This window comes from Genypterus blacodes, unplaced genomic scaffold, assembly GCF_046128005.1.
Source record: "Genypterus blacodes isolate CSIRO-AG114 ecotype Tasmania unplaced genomic scaffold, CSIRO-AGI_Gbla_v1 ptg000513l_1, whole genome shotgun sequence".
In the NCBI taxonomy this organism is placed as follows: domain Eukaryota; kingdom Metazoa; phylum Chordata; class Actinopteri; order Ophidiiformes; family Ophidiidae; genus Genypterus; species Genypterus blacodes.
In genome coordinates, this window is record NW_027467268.1 from 60,001 (window position 1) to 80,000 (window position 20,000).

The 20,000-nt window shown below is 46.8% G+C and overlaps 1 protein-coding gene across 1 annotated transcript in view; it reads right to left on the bottom strand.

The window, feature by feature from the left end:
• Positions 1 to 14,531, bottom strand: part of cacna1db (calcium channel, voltage-dependent, L type, alpha 1D subunit, b) — a 29,173-nt gene extending 14,642 nt beyond the window's left edge. Inside the window, exons 1-26 of the mRNA XM_076140075.1 lie at positions 14,452 to 14,531; positions 14,029 to 14,171; positions 13,385 to 13,537; positions 11,945 to 12,141; positions 11,389 to 11,492; positions 10,846 to 11,015; positions 7,479 to 7,566; positions 6,828 to 6,854; positions 5,948 to 6,108; positions 5,582 to 5,807; positions 4,970 to 5,177; positions 4,659 to 4,779; positions 4,445 to 4,559; positions 4,280 to 4,340; positions 4,023 to 4,083; positions 3,775 to 3,913; positions 3,545 to 3,674; positions 2,787 to 2,846; positions 2,645 to 2,704; positions 1,439 to 1,545; positions 1,159 to 1,246; positions 946 to 1,053; positions 794 to 846; positions 575 to 721; positions 282 to 483; positions 1 to 13 (exon numbers count right to left, since the gene is read on the bottom strand). The exon at positions 1 to 13 is cut by the window's left edge and continues 146 nt beyond it. Coding sequence (XP_075996190.1) covers positions 1 to 13; positions 282 to 483; positions 575 to 721; positions 794 to 846; positions 946 to 1,053; positions 1,159 to 1,246; positions 1,439 to 1,545; positions 2,645 to 2,704; positions 2,787 to 2,846; positions 3,545 to 3,674; positions 3,775 to 3,913; positions 4,023 to 4,083; positions 4,280 to 4,340; positions 4,445 to 4,559; positions 4,659 to 4,779; positions 4,970 to 5,177; positions 5,582 to 5,807; positions 5,948 to 6,108; positions 6,828 to 6,854; positions 7,479 to 7,566; positions 10,846 to 11,015; positions 11,389 to 11,492; positions 11,945 to 12,141; positions 13,385 to 13,537; positions 14,029 to 14,171; positions 14,452 to 14,516 — 3,007 coding nt within the window. The 5' untranslated portion in view covers positions 14,517 to 14,531. The remainder of the gene's footprint in view (positions 14 to 281; positions 484 to 574; positions 722 to 793; positions 847 to 945; positions 1,054 to 1,158; positions 1,247 to 1,438; positions 1,546 to 2,644; positions 2,705 to 2,786; positions 2,847 to 3,544; positions 3,675 to 3,774; positions 3,914 to 4,022; positions 4,084 to 4,279; positions 4,341 to 4,444; positions 4,560 to 4,658; positions 4,780 to 4,969; positions 5,178 to 5,581; positions 5,808 to 5,947; positions 6,109 to 6,827; positions 6,855 to 7,478; positions 7,567 to 10,845; positions 11,016 to 11,388; positions 11,493 to 11,944; positions 12,142 to 13,384; positions 13,538 to 14,028; positions 14,172 to 14,451) is intronic.
• Positions 14,532 to 20,000: the final 5,469 nt, after the last annotated feature.

Below are 20,000 nucleotides of genomic sequence, written 5' to 3' on the forward strand. Positions count from 1 at the left end.
CCACACACTGACGCTGAGAGAGAGACACACACACACACACACACACACACACACACACACACACACACTGTGATCCAGGAACAACCAAGCAGTGAGAAGATAACAGAGCTCCCATGGTTCCTCATGATGAATCTAATGCTGGAGATGTTACAGGGCCTCAAAGTACAAGGTTACAAACACACACACACACACACACACACACGCACGCACACACACACACACGCACGCACACACACACACACACACACACACACACACAGACACACACACAGTCCTATTACCTGGTTCTTATCCAGCTCACAGTTCTTGTATTCTTTCTCTCCTTGTTCCTGGAACGTGACGATGACGAAACCCACAAAGATGTTCATCATGAAGAAGGCGATGATGATGATGTAGATGATGAAGAAGATGGAGATCTCGATGCGGTAGTTGTAGATGGGGCCCATGTTCTCTCTGTTGGAGTCGATGGCCTTGTACAGCAGACTGCAGGGACACGGGAACACGAGCAGTTACAACCGGCAGCTAGGCAACCAAACCCTCAAACTCTGGAGCTGAAGCACAGAGCGTTACTAACGTGGGCCATCCCTCAAAGGTGGAGACGGTGAAGAGCGCCATCATGGCCATGAGGACGTTGTCAAAGTTGAACTCGCTGTTGTACCAGATCCTCTCCCTGATGGAGGGCAGGGCGGCGTCTCCGTTGTTGTAGAGGATGTAGGTTCCTCTGCAGGTCAGAGAGGAAACGTCACAACATGTCAGCCTGCAGGGAAACTCTCAACGCTGGAAAAGGACTCACTTGCATTCCTCTGGGCTGGACTTTGCCTCGTCTGTGCATCGGTAAAATTTGCCCTGTGGAGGAAAGGAAGAGGGAAGGTTTCATGTTTAAAGAGCAGAGAAAGAAGAGAAAGGAAAAGGAAAAGGCCAGAGAGGAACCTTTCTCCCTCCTACCTTAAAGAGCTGCACGCCGATACAAGCAAACATGAACTGCAGCAGCGTGGTGACGATCATGATGTTACCGATGGTCCTGATGGCCACAAACACACACTGGACCACGTGCTGCAAAACACACACACACACACACACACACACCATGATGGAGCGTTAGGAGGAGACGGTCACGTAAACAGAAGAAGCTCCGCTGTGTGTGTTTGTCTCTCTGACCTTCAGCCCCTTTGCTCTGTTGATGGCCCTCAGAGGACGAAGGACTCGCAACACACGGAGGATCTTCACAACTGAGATGGCAGAAGATCTGTGGGAGACACAACAATATGTGAGTGTGACGTTCACTCACACCGGGAGGAACGTTACAGAGTCCCAAAGGTTTGAAGACTCTCTGGCTGCTCCCTTGGTCCCAACTTGCCTGATCATTAAGAGACATTACTGTTGTCTATACCTTATATATATACATGTATTTATATATACTGATGAATAATACACATACTGGATACCAAAGGAGACCAGAGACACGCCCACCACCAAGAGGTCTAACAGGTTGAAGTAGTTCCGACAGAAAGCCCCTTTATGAAGGAACGCTCCGAACGCTGTCATCTACAGAGAGAGGAGACCAGGGTCAGTGAGAGAGAGACACACACACACACACACACACACACACACACACACACACACACACACACACACACAGTGGAGCAGCGGTTACATTTGGTTCTCTTCTGTATTTCAGACATGATGAACATTTTGATTGATCAGAATATTTTTGAATCATGCAGGATTCATTTAATTTTTTATTTCTAATTAAATATTCAAAAAGTAAAACATCAAATAATAACAGTTGACCATGCACACACACACACACACACTCACACCAGACTGTGTGTGCACAGAGACGCGTACATCATCGCCGTGCACACAGAGGTGGTACGGGATGAACACACACACACACACACACACACACACACACACACACACACACACACACACACACACACACACACACACACACACATAATTCCATAGCCATATCCATATGAGCACAGAGCCTCTGGAGTGTCTCTATGTGTGGTGTGTGTTAACGTGGGGTTCGTCTCAATGCAGCCATGCAGCACTGAGCTGAAGGGGTTAACTCTGACTGTGACGTGATGCTGCCGGCTCAGATTAGTGTGTGTGTGTGTTCCAGTCGGGATCAACAAGCACATTCCATGGAGGTGCATGAGTCAGAAAAGACATGGAGTCAGGCGGTGGGAGAGGAAACTGCCGGATGAGGAGGAGTCATCACATTTAGAGTGACAGTTAGGTTCCAAGTTCATCCGCCCCAGATAAAGCCACAAATAAAGCTCTGATGTTTTAAAAGAGTGCCAATCAACCATTTTAACCTTAAAAAACAAAGACAAACAGATGCTTTGTGGCAGTTTGCAGCTGTAATCTGTCCCCAGGTCCATCAGATGGAGCAGGACGGACCATGATGAGGACAAAAAGGATGGCCCATTGTTTACGCTGACACACTGGTGCTTAGACGACACAAGCAAGACACCATTATGAGCCAAAAAGACAAAAACCAGGGGGGGGGGGGGGGGCAGGGACCGGGGGGGGGACGTGCGCTGCAAGCTCGGAGGTGTTTGACTGTTGTTGTTGTTGTTGCTGTTGTTGTTGTTGTTGTGTTAACACTGAGAGTTTGATGGGTTGTTTTTACCTTAATAAGGATCTCAAATGTAAACATACTAGTGAAGACATAGTCTGCATAGCCTAGGATCTGAGGAGGCAATCAGAGCGACACAAGCACGCAGGTTACCGAGGCTTGGAGCGGCACAGCACAGCACACACAGCACATTTACCTTCAACAGGATCTCAACAGTAAAGATTGCGGTGAATGCATAGTCAAAATAACCAAGAATCTGCAAGAGGCAACGCACAATCAATCATCAGCAACACAGCAACTCAAACATCACAAGTGTCTAAGCTCTTAGTGTAAACTGTATCAGTGGAACATACCAGCACCGCCCCCTACTGTCTGAATGGAGTATTACTGTTTGGAATTATGAGTGAGTGAGGTCCGACTGCCCTGGAGTCACGTGACCTCATACAAGAAGCTCTGAACCCAGATGGAGTTTCTTACTGGAATGATGTCACCTCAGATCTCCCCCTGAATATATATAACATATAATATAATATACCTCTTTACTCATCATCCTCTGGGGCCTGATTGATGTCATTTGATCTGGCTTTGTCTCCATTATGAAGCTTTTATTTATGTACAGACTCTTGATTTGTGATGAGAATGTGTTCAAGGTTATTCATTCAAACGTGAGAGGAAGTGGCGTGTGATTGGCTAAGGCCCTGGTGCGATTGATCGTCACATACTGAAACCTGCAGTGACCAAATATTCAGATACTCCAGTAAATACTAGAATCCTTAAACAGTTTGGGGGCAGACGGAGTGCTGGTTTATGAAAGCTGCACTAGGTGAGGTAACTGTAAACAGAGCAGTGTGTGTGTGTGTGTGTGTGTGTGTGTCTGTGTCTGTGTCTGTGTCTGTGTGTGAAACAACAAACTACAGCTGCGTCAGTGTGAAGTTTGTGTGGTTGTTTACATACGATATTGCGGGCGGAGGAGTTGCGTATGGGATCCTCAGCAGCCAGAGAGACGGAGCTGAGCATGATGAAGACCAGGATGAGGTTGGTGAAGATCTGATGGTTGATCAGTTTATGGCAGAATATGCGAAAGCTACGAGGGGACAGGAAAGAGGAGACAAGGAGACAAGAAGAGGTAAGGAATCCTCTTTGTGACACGGATCGGCATCAGCGTCCAGCAGGGACACACTCACGGGTTTGTGCGGCTGAAGATGAAGAAGGCGCTGCCCTCAGGGATGGGCGGAGTCTTCTCCTTGATGTTGAGGTCAGCCAGCCTCATGGGTCGCGGCCCAGGTGGGACCTCAGGCAGGTAATCCTTATCTTCCTCTTCATCTTTAAACATAGAAAACAACCCCAGGTTTCAGATGTGTCTTTGTGTTTGTGCTGCAGATCTATGTTGATCCATTTCTACATTCTCCCCTCTGTGTCGTATGGATCTCACCTGGAGAGATGATGGCAGGGAAGGACTCTTTGTCTTCCTCCTGATTTTCCTCTGCTGACATCTGAAAGAAAGACATCAAGTTTAACCCAAGTGACAGACAGACCTGCACGCCCCCTGCTGGTTGTAGCCATGACGACCACGTTACATCCCAGCAGAGAGCCGGCGCTCATAGAAGGAAGAAGAAGAAGAATCACAAACTATCATAACTGCAAACACGACGATTCATAGAAATAAACATCCAGCTTCGTCTTCTTCACCTTCATCTCTCCGTCCCTCTGCTCCACGTTTTCCACTTTCTTCTTATCCGTGTCTGCGTCCCTGTAGGTGACAAAGAATAAGAGTCCAGAGTCCAAATGTGAGCAGAGTCTGAACCAGAACAGAATCAAACAAACATGGAGGCCTGAGGTGGAGGTGGACTGTACTTGACACTGTTCTTCCTCTTCTTCGCCTCCTCTTCCTCCTTCTGCGCCGTGTTGAGGCTCTCTGCGTCTGCCAGGTTGTCCACAGCGATGGCCAAGAAGACGTTCAGCAGGATGTCTGGTCACGTGACTCAAGGAGGAAACACATCCCCAATCACGGGAAACACACGGACGAGACGCGGTGTGTGTGTGTGTGTGTGTGTGGCCATGAGGATACAGTTTCCACAGATGAAGAGGATGATGAAGTAAATGCAGACCACCATTCCTGATGAGGCCGGACCGCCGTACGCCATGATCCCGTCATACATCACCGTGTTCCAGTCCTCTCCTGTCAGAATCTGACACAACACAACACACACAGGAAGCTGCTGTGACCTTTAAGGAGGTGAAGATCCACATTACATCATCACATCCTGTTTCCCTTTGACCATTTAGAGAATTAAATCTTTATCGCCTAGCAACAAAAATCACCGCAAGCGAGAGAAAGAGTGGAAGTGCGGCCGGTGAGTCTCTGTTGAGTCCACAGACCTGGAACACGGTGAGCAGCGCCTGGGGGAAGTTGTCGAAGGTGCTCCTCTTCGTCACCGTCTCGTCAAAGTTGAACTTGCCGCCAAAGAGCTGCATGCCGAGCAGAGAGAAGATGATGATGAAGAGGAAGAGCAGCAGCAGCAGGGAGGCGATGGACTTCATGGAGTTGAGCAGCGAGGCCACCAGGTTACTGAGGGACGCCCAGTGACTGAGGAAGAGGAGGGAAATCAAACAAGTCACCGCAACGAAAGGCACGTCAACTCTTCATCCTCACACATTGAACTCATACATTTCATTGACATCCTGTGGCTTCTTCCCGTCTTTGTTCACACACACTTTGACTACGCTGCTGAAGGTTATACATCCTCATCTTCCTCCAAGGCCGTGGGCATCTTAACGCAATAGAAAAAGAACAAGCAAAGCCTCTTCCTCGCCTCGTACTGGGATTATGCAACATCACATTCACACTCAAGAGATCAACAGAGTCCTGCTACACCGGGTCTACTCAGGATGTGAACAATGGAACTGATAGAAACATAAACATTGGTAATCCCCGTCAACCAATCACAGCAGTAGCAGTTTCTCTTTGCTTTGACGACACCTGACGCTCACCGTGTGACCTTGAAGATCCGAAGCAGGCGGACACAGCGGAACACAGAGATTCCCAGAGGAGACATGATGGCCAACTCCACCAGGATGGTCTCCACGATTCCACCGCACACCACGAAACAGTCGAAGCGGTTAAACAGAGACACGAAGTAAGCCTGCAGCCCCAGACTGTACATCTTCACCAGCATCTCTAAGGTGAACATCGCCAGGAGAACTTTGTTAGCTACGTCTGGAGAGGAGAGGAGAGGAGAGGAGAGGAGAGGAGAGGAGAGGAGTGAAGAGAAGAGGAGAGAAGAGAAGAGAAGAAGAGTTTGGTGTCCACAGTCTTCCTCCCACAGTCCCACACAGAGCACAGAGTCTAATCTTTACCCTGTACTTCAGTCAGCCAGTCGGCCTGGTCGTAGTGCTCCGAGGCGATGGTGAGGGTGTTGAGGAAGACCAAGATGATGACCAGCCAGTAGAACGTCACCGACTTCACAGCCGCTCGGCACTTCCTGCGGCAGAAACGGTTCCAACGCCGCCACTGACGGCTGACGGAGGAAGGAGTCGGAGAGGAAAGAGTTTAAAAAGTAAAACATCCATCACGACAAATAAAAAGCTCAGTGAAAGAAAAACTAAAAACTAATTTATTATGTTGGCCATTTTATTCTTTGCATTAATGTTTTCAATTCTGTCTTGTTATATCCGGTAATTGGATTATTATATTACTGTCATTATGGCTACAATGAATCAATGTCAAATAAATTCATGTGAAAACTGTGGGCGTCGTGATGCAGTAACCCCAGATGACCAGGAGGAGTCGCCAAACGCAGCGACTCGGACACAGACACGCTGCAGCCCGGTCTGGACCGCAGGTCGGCACCGGTACCGGGGGAGCTGGACGAGCATTTAACCAGGAACCCCCCGGACATGTGTTCAATACAGACAGGTTCTGACTGCAGTGTTTACTTTAATCTGCACTCGGATATTCAAGCAGTAAAGAGTGCGACAGTAAATCAAACTTAATAGCAAAACAAAACAACACAAATGAATGAGATATGAAGTTTGGGTGAGAAGGAAAACAAATCGGTGAGAAGACATCAGGATCAAAACAAAACACACACTGGATCAGCGGAGTGGACTACAGGACTGAAACAGAACATCTGTGATCAGGGACGTGAGCACAGAAATCAGCCATGCACAAATGAGCTCAGGTGAACATCAACCATGCAACCATGCGACCATACGTGACGTCACAGGAAGTACTGACCTGCACTTTGACTTAGTGATTTTTTGACTGGGGAGAGTAAAAGATGAGGTGACGTTTAATAAAGGACAATGACTGTGTGTGTGTGTGTGTGTGTGTGTGTGTGTGTGTGTGTGTGTGTGTGTGTGTGTCTCATTGGTAAAAACAAAGCGATTCCGCAGCCATTTTGATCGATTATTGATTTTTCTTCTCCCGTCCCGCTAGTGCTGCATTACTGCCCCCATCTGCCTCAATATGGAATTACACCAAAAAGCTGCTCGCAGGTGTTTTCGTTGGTAAACATGATTTAAAACCACTTTCTTTGTTTTATCATAGACACTCACACATTTCTGGCTTCATCCAAACCCCTTTTCCTTCTGTTGTTTGTTCATTGGATGCTCATTAACTTCCACAAAAGCAGTTAAAAGTAAACCAAAATATCAGGAAATCTATTGTAGCTATTGTATATAATTTACTAAACTCTTCTCTGTTAATTCCGTGGGCGTCACATGGACCCTTTGCTTCTCTGTTGCTTTTGTCTCTCATTATTTATGTACAGACACTTTGCTCTACAGCACCCCTACTGGCCAAAACTCCACAAGGCACATTTACTCATACTAATTGGAGTAAATATGGACGACACACATCATCAGACTGTAGACCTGTCTCACTCACCACAGGGGGCCACAGCAGAAGCGTTTGTCTTCTTCTCCGTGCTGATTGGCCGTGTTCACAGACTCGGTCTCACTTGTCGGCACGCTCGCTGTGATACACAGACAGACGCTCATTACTATGACAACACTGATGAATACACTCATTTGACAGAGAAAAGACATTTTGTGCATTTCTGACTTACAAAAGATATTTGGCTTGGCTTGGTTTGGTTTCCATGACGATGAAATGTTCTGCATTTGAGAACTTTTATTTAGCAAGAAAAACTACAGAGAGACGTCGAGATTTCTTTTCTTTCAGAGTTGACGGAACATTTTCTATGAAAGGTCAAACTTATAAATGAATAAAAAGGAGGCATACGTTCACTGTGACTGATTACTTTCGGAGCACAGCTGTGACGTCTCACTGACTGGAGGCCAAACCAAACCAGAGGACAGCAATGAGAACAAGGCAGCAGGTGTGAGATGTGAAATCATTTGGAAGCTGAGCGAGCAGGAGAAAGCTGCTGTGACTGCATGGAAAGGTCTTAACTCTATTAACCCTTTGAAATACTGCTATAATGTCTATGTGAGCATGCGAGATGTCTGCAGAAACTCTCCCTACTCTAGAAACTACACACAGTTCATTCAGACTTTGTTGTGTTATCACAGGAAGTTGAATTAAGGTTTTTGGAGCTTTGATGTCTAAATCAGCAAAGATCCTCAGAAACCTGAAGCCGTTTAGTTTGCAGCTGTAAGATGAATAAACAGGTGAAATACAAATCCAACATGTTTGACATATACAACATGTGTTCATGCATCAAACATCACACTGCAGATGCATACGATGATGATGATGATGATGAAGATGGATGGATGGAGGATGATGATGAGGATTTTGTGAGAAATCTGAACGCAATCACCTCGACAACCCAACATACAGAACCGCAACAGATCCCTAACAACAACACAGTCAACACACGGATTGGTTTGAGTAGCGGGACGTCCTTTGTCCTCCAGAGACTCAGAGCTCAGGATGAGACACGATGAGGTGAGAGCAAGCTGATGATGAAGATGAAGATCATGTGAGATACTGATGAGGCTTGAGAGCAAAAGCACACGCAAGACAGAGATGAACACTGTCCACACACACACACACACACACATTACCCTGTGTCTCTGTGGACTGGGTGAACCAGCCAAACATCCCTTTCTTCTTCTCAGTGAGGTCAGCCAGCGTGACCCCTTGGTGTTAGCAACATGCGGTTCACACAGGCAGAGAGCAGAGCACTGAGTCAGTACAGGGGGGGAGGGGGGGTGGGGAGGGCGGGGACTATAGAGCACAAACAGCTACCATGTCCAGACACTCTAGTGTGCACACTGAGAGTAAACGTCTCCCTGTTGGCATCAGAGAAGCCTCATCACTTCAGATTCAGATGTTTCCCACCACGTTTGGTTCAAATCCATAAAAAATGTGGATATGAACAAACAAACAAACAGGACTTCATACTATGAGCTAGCTAGAGTGTCTGGACAGGAGCTACATCAGTTAGTACATTAGTGCTACATATGACATCATCATCATCACTGATTCTTGAATAGGAGCTACAAGAGAGAAGAGAGGGAGAAGAGAAGAGAAAGAAGGGACACATCTACAGTTAGCAGGTTTTATAAGGCACACAAACACTACAGGACACTGAGGACAAGATGTGTGTGTGTGTGTGTGTGAGGTGTGTGTGTGTGTGTGTGTGAGATGTGTCTGACTCAGGTTCTAATCTAACAAAGACAGCAGAGTTAAAGTGGGACAGAATGATGGAGACACTCACAGTGCTGAGGAGAAAACCAAGGCTGCCAGCACCACACACACACACACACACACACACACACACACACACACACACACACACACACACACACACACGCAGTAACTAGATTTGGTGATTTGCATTCAGTGGTTTGGCTGTTTAACTGCTCAGCGAAAAATGAAATCAAAGATGTTGATGCTATTGATGACTGATGGAGACTGAGACAAGCCAACACTGTCTTAATATACGTGTGTGTGTATATATATATAAATATATACTGTATGAATGCAGGGGCAAACAGCCTGTAGATCAATAAACACTCAAACTCTCCTATGAATCCCAGAATAATAAACAAAGTTATTATTCGGTTCCAATTCATTTTCTCAGTGTGGACAAAGAAGAAGTGATCAATAGTGCATGAGAGGTAAATATAAATGTAAAGTCAACACACTGAGGGGTTGTAAACAGTTCTCTGTGGTTCTAAACGTCGTCCATCATCACTTCTGCACTCATAACTGCAGAGAATAGCATTTATTATTATTGGTTATGGATGTAAATGTGTCGGCAGCTGAATATTTGTTCAGAGAAAAACAACCTGAAGGCTGTGGAGGCTCAAATGTCTGAGCTCACTGGCTCACAAAGGAGGAAGGAGGTTCAGGATCCAACCAGGATCAGGATCAGGGAGGACAGACCGGCCCTTAAGGCTTCATTCTGATTGGCTGCCTCCTTCTCTAACGTGTGAAGTCTACATACTTGGTCAGACACAAAAATTCTTAAAAATATTGAAGCTCTGTTCCGTAACAAATCAATGCTTTGGTTACCGCGGTTACGAAACGGCGTGGACAGTGTGCACTATTCAAATGACACAACGAGCCTCCTACTGACACACACATACACACACACACACACAGCATCTCCCTCTCAGACACCACCAACATCCCCGCGTGTTGTCACGACGACCAACACACACGGACGCGCCGCCGAAAAACACGGTTAAATGAACACGCTCGCTTTGATGCACCTTCGTTCACAAACTCATGTCAAACTCACGCCGCTGTGGCTCCGCCCACTTCACTGTACCGCAGTACCTTCTGAGCACAGCCACAATCTGGGTTGCTGGGTGATGGTATCATAGAAACAGAGGACCTGGACACATTCGGAGACTTGGCTGGATGTGATATCAGTCCTTCTACGTGTCCTAACCCATGAGAGACGGAGGCGAGGGGCGGGACGTGTCCGCGTGTTTACCAGCCTCAGATCTGTCTGACATTTGCTAACCTGATTAATACCAAATTCATAACAACACGCATCCATCCAGCCACTGTATCCGCTTATCCTGTGCAGGGTCGATGAAGGAGCAGGAGGAGGAGGAGGAGGATGTAATGTCAGACACAGATTAGAGTCTGCGTAGACATGAATGACGTCATGTGTCGTGTGCTACAAACACGTGTGTCTGGTGTAAAGGTAACGTAAAGAGAGTCCTGAACGCCACCGCCCCTCTGAGGCTCTGAAAGCTTTCAAACATGACATCAATCATGAACAAGTTGCCTTCAGAAAGAAAGAAGAAGCTCCTTATGCTTCACTCACGGTTCCTCTTGCCCTCCTCGTCTCCCTCGTCTTCGTTCTCGGGGTCGATGTCCTCGGCCTGGGTGATCCAGTCCAGGTAGCCCTTCAGGTCCTCCTCCAGCTGCTGCTTCTCCCGCAGCTTCTGGAAGTCTCCGCGGGCTTTGGCCTTCTCTCTCTCTTTGGAGAACTCTCTGGAGGGGACAGAGGCAGACATGTTCAGGTTTACACTGAAACACTGGAGGGAAACAGGAATCAGGAAACAAGATCACATGTGGCACAGAGCAACTACATGCTTACATGGGTTATGTAGTCAATTATGTATAATTTAGCCTTTATTTCAGTTATCAAGGCTTCTGAAACCAGCGTCACACACTCATTTTCATCTCCAGGGGGCGCTGATAGGTTGCCATGGTAACATAGGGTGCCAGTTTCTCGTAGCAGATCAGAAAATTTCAAGTTTGAGTTGTCAGGATTTGTCTCATCACAGCTTTGGTAGAAAAGGAAACATTAACTGTCCACACACACACACACACACACACACACACACACACACCTAAAACCTACCCGCTCAACACACCCAAAACCAAGTTGAGGACGAAGAAGGATCCAAAGATGACCAGACTGACAAAGTAGACCCACGGCAGCTCAAAGCCCATGGCATCGTTCATCTACAAGCAGAGAGACGACAACAGACACAACAACAACAGCACACGTTAGAGACACATTCACAAATGTCCATCATGTTGCTTGTAGTTACACTCTGTCTGTCTGTCTGTCTGTCTGTCTGTCTGTCTGTCTGTCTGTCTGTCTGTCCGTCTGTCTGTCCCTCTAACTATTGTCTTTTAGATTTGTGTTAGATTGGTGTCCTTACATCACCATCATCACTGAAACAGCAGTGTTAACAAGGAATTGCCATGGCAACACATACATGCGTGAAAGAGAGAGAGAGAGAGAGAGAGAGAGAGAGAGAGAGAGAGAGAGATGAGGGTCTCCATCATGTGGGTGGGCTGATCTGAGCTTCAGAGTGTTTGAGTTTGAGTGTTATTGTGTCAGGAGAGAGAGGTGAAGGTTCAGGTGCAGCAAAGACTTGTGGGTAACAGCAGATAGAGAGGCAGGTCACCCAGTAGAGCACGTCGGTCCAGCCCTCCATGGTGATGCACTGGAACACGGTCAGCATGGCGAACAGGAAGTTGTCAAAGTTGGTGATGCCGTTGTTCGGGCCCTGCCAGCCCTCCCTGCACGCCGTGCCGTTCACCAAGCAGTGACGGCCGTGACCCGACGCTGCGCACGGCGTGGGCTCGTCCTCCGCCAGGGCGCCTGGGGGGAGGGGGGGAGGAGGAGGGGGGGGGGGTCAGTGTCTTTATCCAAAAATGATTGAAGTGGATTCATTTTGTAAAAACTCTATTATATAATCACTATGCTAATTTTATTACAGTGTATCATCATCCTGACTCCATTATATAACATTAGAGAGAGCTCACACACACACATACACACACACACACACACACACACACACACGCACACACAAACAGGATTTCAGTTGATCCTCTTGCTGACATTACATTCATAAACAAACACAAAGCTCCACTTACATTGTCCTCAATGCGCGCACACACACACACACACACACACACACACACATCCAACCATCACACATTGGTGCATTTTCCTTTCATTGTCTCCACACATACACACTCCCACACACACACACACAGGAGCTAAGTGCCTCTCTTAGAGCAGCAGCACAGACAGGAGGGGGGGGGGGGATTACAGCGCCTCCACCTCCCTCTGTCATGACCTCTGACCCACGCAAGCACACACACCACAAAGCATCAAAGAGAGAGAGGAAGGAGAGCAGGGGAAGGTGTGTGTGTGTGTGTGTGTGCGTGTGTGTACGTCTGATATTCACACCGACAGCCCTCCATCTCTTTTTCATTAATTCTTCCATGTTGGGAGAAGGAAAGAGCAAAGGTCAGGCGTGTTTACGTCACAGGCCCAGGGTTTAATCTCTGCTTCTAATCCTCCATCTGTTTCATTCCCCTACACTGGCTGTCACAGATGTAGACTCTGATACCAAACCTCATGAAACAAGACGAATTTAATCAACCGCATGAGCCGCAGCAGGCCACGTGAAGGAGGCGGGGCTAGTGAGAGAGAGAGAGCCAATCACGTGCAACCTCCAGGTGAGAGATCGTTAGGACACCAAACGGAGAGAAAAGCCAAAATAAGATAACCTCTTTCTGTCAAACATAACTCGTTGCTTGTGGGTTTGGTCCTTGTCAGCATGGTTACCGTGGCAACAAAGCTCGGTTTTCAAATGGAGACGTCTTGCCGAGAGCAGAGGGCTGAGATGAGTTAGCGAGCCACTAATCTCGCTCTGTCTGACTTAAAAAAAAGGATTTATGAGATACGAGTCGCTCTTTAATTAAAGTGCACAATGTCCCCGCACTTCAGTGAAGAAGTCTTCATCGGGTAAATGTCTTCAATCCTCTCCTCTCCCTTTAAATAAATAGATAAATGAGACTAAATGGGACCTGGCGTCTCGGCGCTGCCTCACCCGTTCTGCTCACGTAGCAGGTGGCGTGCATCTTGCCGATGAAGAGCTCCAGGCCGATGATGGCGTAGATGATGATGACGAAGAGGACGAGCAGAGCGATGTGCAGCAGGGGAACCATGGCTTTGATGATGGAGTTTAACACCACCTGTAAACCTGTAAACAGGCACAGAGCGTATGCACATCAGACAGGAAGGAAGACAGACACACACACACACACACACACACACACACATGAGAGGAGACATGGCAGCCTGATCACCGCTGCTCACACAACCATCAGACTGGAGTGGAAGTGTAAATGTCATCCCAACTCCAGCTGTCCCCTCAGGTCCCGTCCTGCCCGAGACTGGCCAATGATGAGCGTTGCTATGGTGACTCAAAGGACGCAGACACACAAGGGCGACTTCATGTGAGGTCAAATGTGTAAACATGTGGCAAAAACACAAACAGTGAAGGAGACGTTACTGCTCCTGATGTCACAGGGGGGAAGAGCAGCAGACACACAACGTGAAGACTGGACACACAACGTGAACACTGGACACACAACGTGAACACTGGACACACAACGTGAACACTGGACACACAACGTGACAGACACCTGACACCTTCACGCCACAGAGGTTTACGCCATCGCCTGAACTCACTGGGAACTCCTGAGACGAGGCGAAGGGGTCGGAGAACTCGAAAGGCTCGGAGGGCTTTGACGTCAAAACCCCCCGGTTTGCCTCCCGTCTGGGCGCCCGAGTCAGAGTCTTTGGTGATCATCTCCAGAACCACACTGAACAGCCTGCAGAGGGAGAGGAGGAGGAAGAGGAAGAGGAGGGGCGAGGGTTAGAGAGCAGAGGAGACAGGATGCTTCACTGACATCAGGGCTCATCGTGTACTTGTGTGCTGTGTTTACATGTATTTGTATTTGTGTGCGTGTGCGTGTGCATGTGTGTGTGTGTGTGTGTGTGTGTGTGTGTGTGTGTGTGTGTGTGTGCGTGTGTGTGTGTGTGTGTGTGTGTGCGTGTGTGTGTGTGTGTGTGTGTGTGTGTGTGTGTGTTACTTGCTCTGTGTCGACTCACCCTACGACCACGATGACAAAGTCCAGCATGTTCCATCCGTTTCTGACATAGGAGTTCTGGTGCATCACCAGGCCGTAGGCAATGATCTTCAGAAACGTCTCGATAGTGAAGATGATGAGGAAGGCATACTCCACTGTCTCCTGCAAGAGCGGAGAGACACGAGGGAGGGAGGGAGGGAGGGAGGGAGGGAGGGAGGGAGGGAGGGAGGTTGATCATCGATTCCACAGCGAAACATTTAAAGATGAGAATCCACCTCTCCATGCACTTTTTATTTATTTTTTTATTCTGAACCAATGAAGGCCATCAGGCTCAGCCATCAGGTTCAGCCATCAGGCTCAGCCATCAGGCTCAGCCATCAGGCTCAGCCGGAGCTCCTGACTGGGTTTGGTCTTCAGATACACAAACATGAAGAAGACACACCAGTACTGATGAATGAGGGCCATTGTTTCTATGGTAACGCTGTGTGTGTGTGTGTGTCTGTGTATTGGGCCATCTACACACACACACACGCACACACACTGTGCTTACACATTATTTTGCTTTCTCACTTCCACTTTCTTTATGTCTCACAGAATCACATTCATCCTTCTCTTCCTCTCTCCCACTCAGCTTCTCCTTCTCACTTCTCTGTCTTTCTCTCCCCCGCACACACACAATCACACACACATGTACACACACACACACACACACATACACACAAATACACACACACACAATCACACACACATGTACACACACACACACACACATACACACAAACACACACACACAGGCGTACGTAGACAATGTGGACAAAGGCACATATTCACACACTCTAACACACTGACAAAACACTCCCACACACACACACACACACACACACACACACACACTCACAGAGCTTTGCAATCATAAACACGCAAATCAAACCTCAGTAATAAGCTGCAGTTGAGATTGAAGCGGTAACGTTTCAATGTGGCGGTTTGACGTCTTTCATTATTGGAGATCATGACATCATAACACCATGACATCATAACAAACAATAATGATGCAAATGACCAATTAGGTCGGATCAAAACACACAGACGTCTCAGTATGCACAGCAGCTTTAAGTCTTCCACGGCAAAACTTTGAAGTTATGTAAACAAATAGCGACAGATAAATTGTTAGCAATGTTTTAACCCTTTAAATATCATAAATCAGGTTTTAGACTAAGTAGTTAGTAGAAAGGTTGGAGTCAGACATGAGCAGACAGGAAGTCCTGGTTGATGTGGATGTTCTCATCACTCCAATTTAATGAGTCATCATTATGAACCGAAGCCTGAGCTGAGCCGTAATCACAGCTCATTAGGGCGTCTGCGGCCGCATGCAGACTGCAGGATTGTTCCCAATAAGGCTTCAGATGAACACCAGAGCTTTCATGTAAATATTGATTCTGTGTCTTTGTCTGGGCTCTGATTGTTCCCCGCCCCGCGCTGAGTGCTCTGCCATTACGGGAGCTGGGTGATGACCTGTTAAGGTCAACAAGCAACACGGCTCAGAGCTGCTTCACCCTGATAAGAGCCTTCAAAACACACACACACACACACACACCTGTCTCTGTTCAATTTATCATTCTACCTACATTTCCCTTGTTTACACAGGCCTCAAGTTCACTCTTTCTGCTCAGTTAACATCTGACAAAGTGTGTGTGTGTGTGTGTGTGTGTGTGCTTACATGGGTTCAATTGTGTATTTTCATGTAAACATGCACATGTATTTCTACTACCATGTACTTAAGCGCGTCTACGTGTGTGTGTGTGTGTGTGTGTGTGTGTGTGTGTGTGTGTGTGTGTGTGTGTGTGTGTGTGTGTCCAGTGTGAGGTAGCTGCATTCAGGTTGACAGATTGATAATCCAGGAGAAAGACAGATAATCATCAGAGCTGCACCTGAAGAATGGAGATTACTGCAGAACAATGGAGTAACCACACACACACACACACACACACACACACACACACACACACACACACACACATACATACATAACCAAAATGCACACACACGCTCACAGAATTCTTTGTGTTTTTTTAAATCTATTTTCCAAATTTATTTTCAATTTTTCTGTTTTTCTGCCAAGGCATTTTTAATCATTATTTTTATTATTTAGAATTAAGTATTTTTTTTAAGAAACATAAAATCAAACCAATAAAATAAGGGGAAATAAACGTTGTAGACCAGCTGATTGGTCTCCTTCTGTCTCTGGATGGAGGCTGAGTTCAGAGAGAGAGATGTAACTTCTCGCTTTAAAGAAATCAGAGAAAATAAAAGGAATGGTTTGTTTCAACGCTGAAATGAGGAAAACAGTGTCACCTTGTGTTTTAGTCAGGAGACAAAATGAATCGCAAACCTTTAATAACGATCAAATACCAATGTGCTGATGGATTCTTGTCCTCAGGTAAACTGATGAACTCTGCAGGTCCAGCTCCAGTGGAACAACAATCAGAAACAATAAGAATAAATCATCTATAGTAGTACTGATATAAAGTACCGGTTCAGGAATGGAGACAGTAAATAGTGAGTGTAATAAAGTGAAGGCAGGGAGAGTTTGGCCTGTTGCCTTCTGCTCTGTCCCAAACCTCATGACTGCTGTAAACACACAGTTACATAATAAACCTTCACTCCTCTGTTTAGAGGCACAGGACGCTCCAGGGTCACAATATGAGAGTGAGCAACAAAGGAAGACCACAACAAGCACCTGCACACAGTCCAGCCTGTTTTACTGCCACGCTGTTCTGTCAGGAGAAGTACAAGCGGCAAAATGGTGAAACCAGAGAGCGTCCCAGTGCGATCGGCTCAGCTGATGTCACTTCCTGAAAGCAATCGTTAAGTTGTCAGGCTCCACCATCTCTAAACTCGATGAACAGCGTAACACGAGTGCATAATCTCCTTCTGTGCATCTATTATGGCTGCAGTAGGGGGAGAGCGTTGCCGTGGAAACCAGGCTTGTTTCATGTGTGGGCAGTCAATGAGACTGAAAGTTGGGACGCTCAGGACAGCTGGGCGAGCGTAAAGGCTCCAGTCTCTCCCATGTGTTGCAGAGATTGTTTCGTTCTTTCACTTGAACAAAACAAAACCTGCTGCGGTGTCAGTGTGCCGGGAAATGGAGGAAGATGAAGATGATTACGATACACAACCGTGATAAAGTCACCTGAGTGGAGTGAAGGGAGAGTGAGGTCATTTATATGCACATCCATATCAATAAGGCTCCAGTCAAAGGCCTACAAAGCTGGAAGAACTCAGAAACACATCAAGGACCCATGTCAGGCGTAAACCACCGGACAACCACTGTAATATCGGTTTAAGATCAGTCAAACTGGGAGAAGAGGCTGACAAAGACAACATCTGTGTCAAAAAGGTAGGAAATCCAAAGTTCCAGAGGTTACAGGGAGACTTTTAGAGTAAATTAGGATTGGATTGTGAAAATAAAGGAATTCTAGGTTCTGACACAAATCAACCAATCAGCCATAGAGTCTATATTATTATTTATCTCTTCATTTGTTTGCATTAATAATCCACAAGCACCCGGCACCTTCAAGAGCCACGAGCGAACAAGAGTTGAGTCCAATCACATACAACACACAGTGTGCAGCAGCTATACACAACACCCACTCCCTGTGTGTGTGTGTGTGTGTGTGTGTGTGTGTGTGTGATATGATGAGTCAATGTTGGACTCTGCTGCATCAGTAATTCTCCCTGATGGAATAATTACGCTCATCACGTCTAATCATGTTTTGATTTCATCTCATAATGGCCTCCAGGCTGCCGTCCATGTGAGTCTCACTCACTCAGCACAGCCAGCACACACACACACACACACACACACACACACAACAGCACACAGGAGCTTTTAACAACCATTTAGTCAACATTTAGGTGGTAGAATTTTAAGAAGAGCGATTAAAAGCTGAACACCGTTTAGGGAAAAAGGCCGACAACAAAACAGCTGGAGGAAGATTAAAGGATAATATGAGACAACAAGTACATGAGGCCACATCACAGCTCCACACTCTGGTTAGCACAGTGGGACACGACGCTGATTACCACTGAACGCTCATCATAACTCAATCAGATGGTAATAAAATGCAGTATTGATTGACTGTGAGCGGCGCTGCACGGCGATGCTGCTGCTGCTCCATCTCTGTAAGATCTGCAGTCGGCTCAGTGAACCAGGATGTAAAATTGGATGTAAGAATGGATTCATGGGTTTGTTGCCCAGCAGGACTGAAGACAAACTAACTTGACTTGAATAGCAGCACCGCTTTGTTGGCTGGACTCTGAGTGACAAAATGTGTTGTGTGAATCTTTGCAGTTATACTAACAAGTCCAGTTTCCCACCGCACACGAACACATCATCAACTATCCGAAAGTGATTTCAGTGGGTTGGTTCGGTGGAGCAGTCGCCTTCATGTCTTCTACACAAACTGCAGACTTGTTTAGACATAAAGGAAACAATATCATACACTAAATATGTGTTGAGCTTTATTTTGAAAGCGTTGCAACTCTTTAAAGCTCCATGCTCAGGATCAGCTGTCCATGAGAGGATGCTTTATGAGGAAAGACTTGATTGATAAGGAATCATGTGTGTGTGAGCCTCTCTGTGATGATGTCAGCGTGAGGCACAGGGTTTGCAGTCTGGAGGCCCACGGTCACACAGATGTGAGTGTGTGCACGCAGGTGAATCAGCCTGCAGGCCAGACGCTCATCAGCTCCTATTAGCCTGTGCTCCCATCGGCCTAATCACATTAATAAAGAGCCAGAGCGGCGGAGGACGAGCTGCTCTGAACAGACGCTCGACACAAAGAGCCATTAGAGCTTTCAACCAGAGCATTCTTCTTCTTCACCTGATAAGGCTTTTACTTTACTCCTTTTGAAAACAATCTTCACTTAACGCACATTTATCTACGTCGCTGCACAGATGGTCTTGTTTGCACACAGGTCTCCACGTCCACATCTCCAGGAGAACAACGCAGATCTTGGAATTTTTAGGGATCTGCAGCTCCAGCCCAGTAGATGACAGCACACACAGATTTTGCTAGTCTGCAGACCGCAAACAGAGTGATAGAACCGATGGAAGTCAGTCAGGTTGGTTCCAGGCTGTTCTACCTGGGAGGGAGGAGGAGCTGGAGGAGGATGGATGGATGGAGGGATGGATGGATGGATAGAGGGAGGGAGGGAGGGAGGGAGGGAGGGAGGGAGAAGGTAGTAGATAGATAGATAGATAGATAGATAGATAGATAGATAGATAGATAGATAGATAGATAGATAGATAGATAGATAGATAGATAGATAGATAGATAGATAGATAGATAGATAGATAGATAGATAGATAGATAGATAGATGGATGGATGGATGGATGGATGAGCTCTGAATGGAGATGAGCTCAGCCTAAGTGCCTCTTATTAAAGGGGAGCTATCGCCTGACGAGCATGTGAAGTGTGTGACAAAGTGTTTGTACAGTTCATAAGGTGGAGGAGCGCATGCATACGTTTACAATGCACAGCGCATCATGTTCAGCTGTATGATGATGT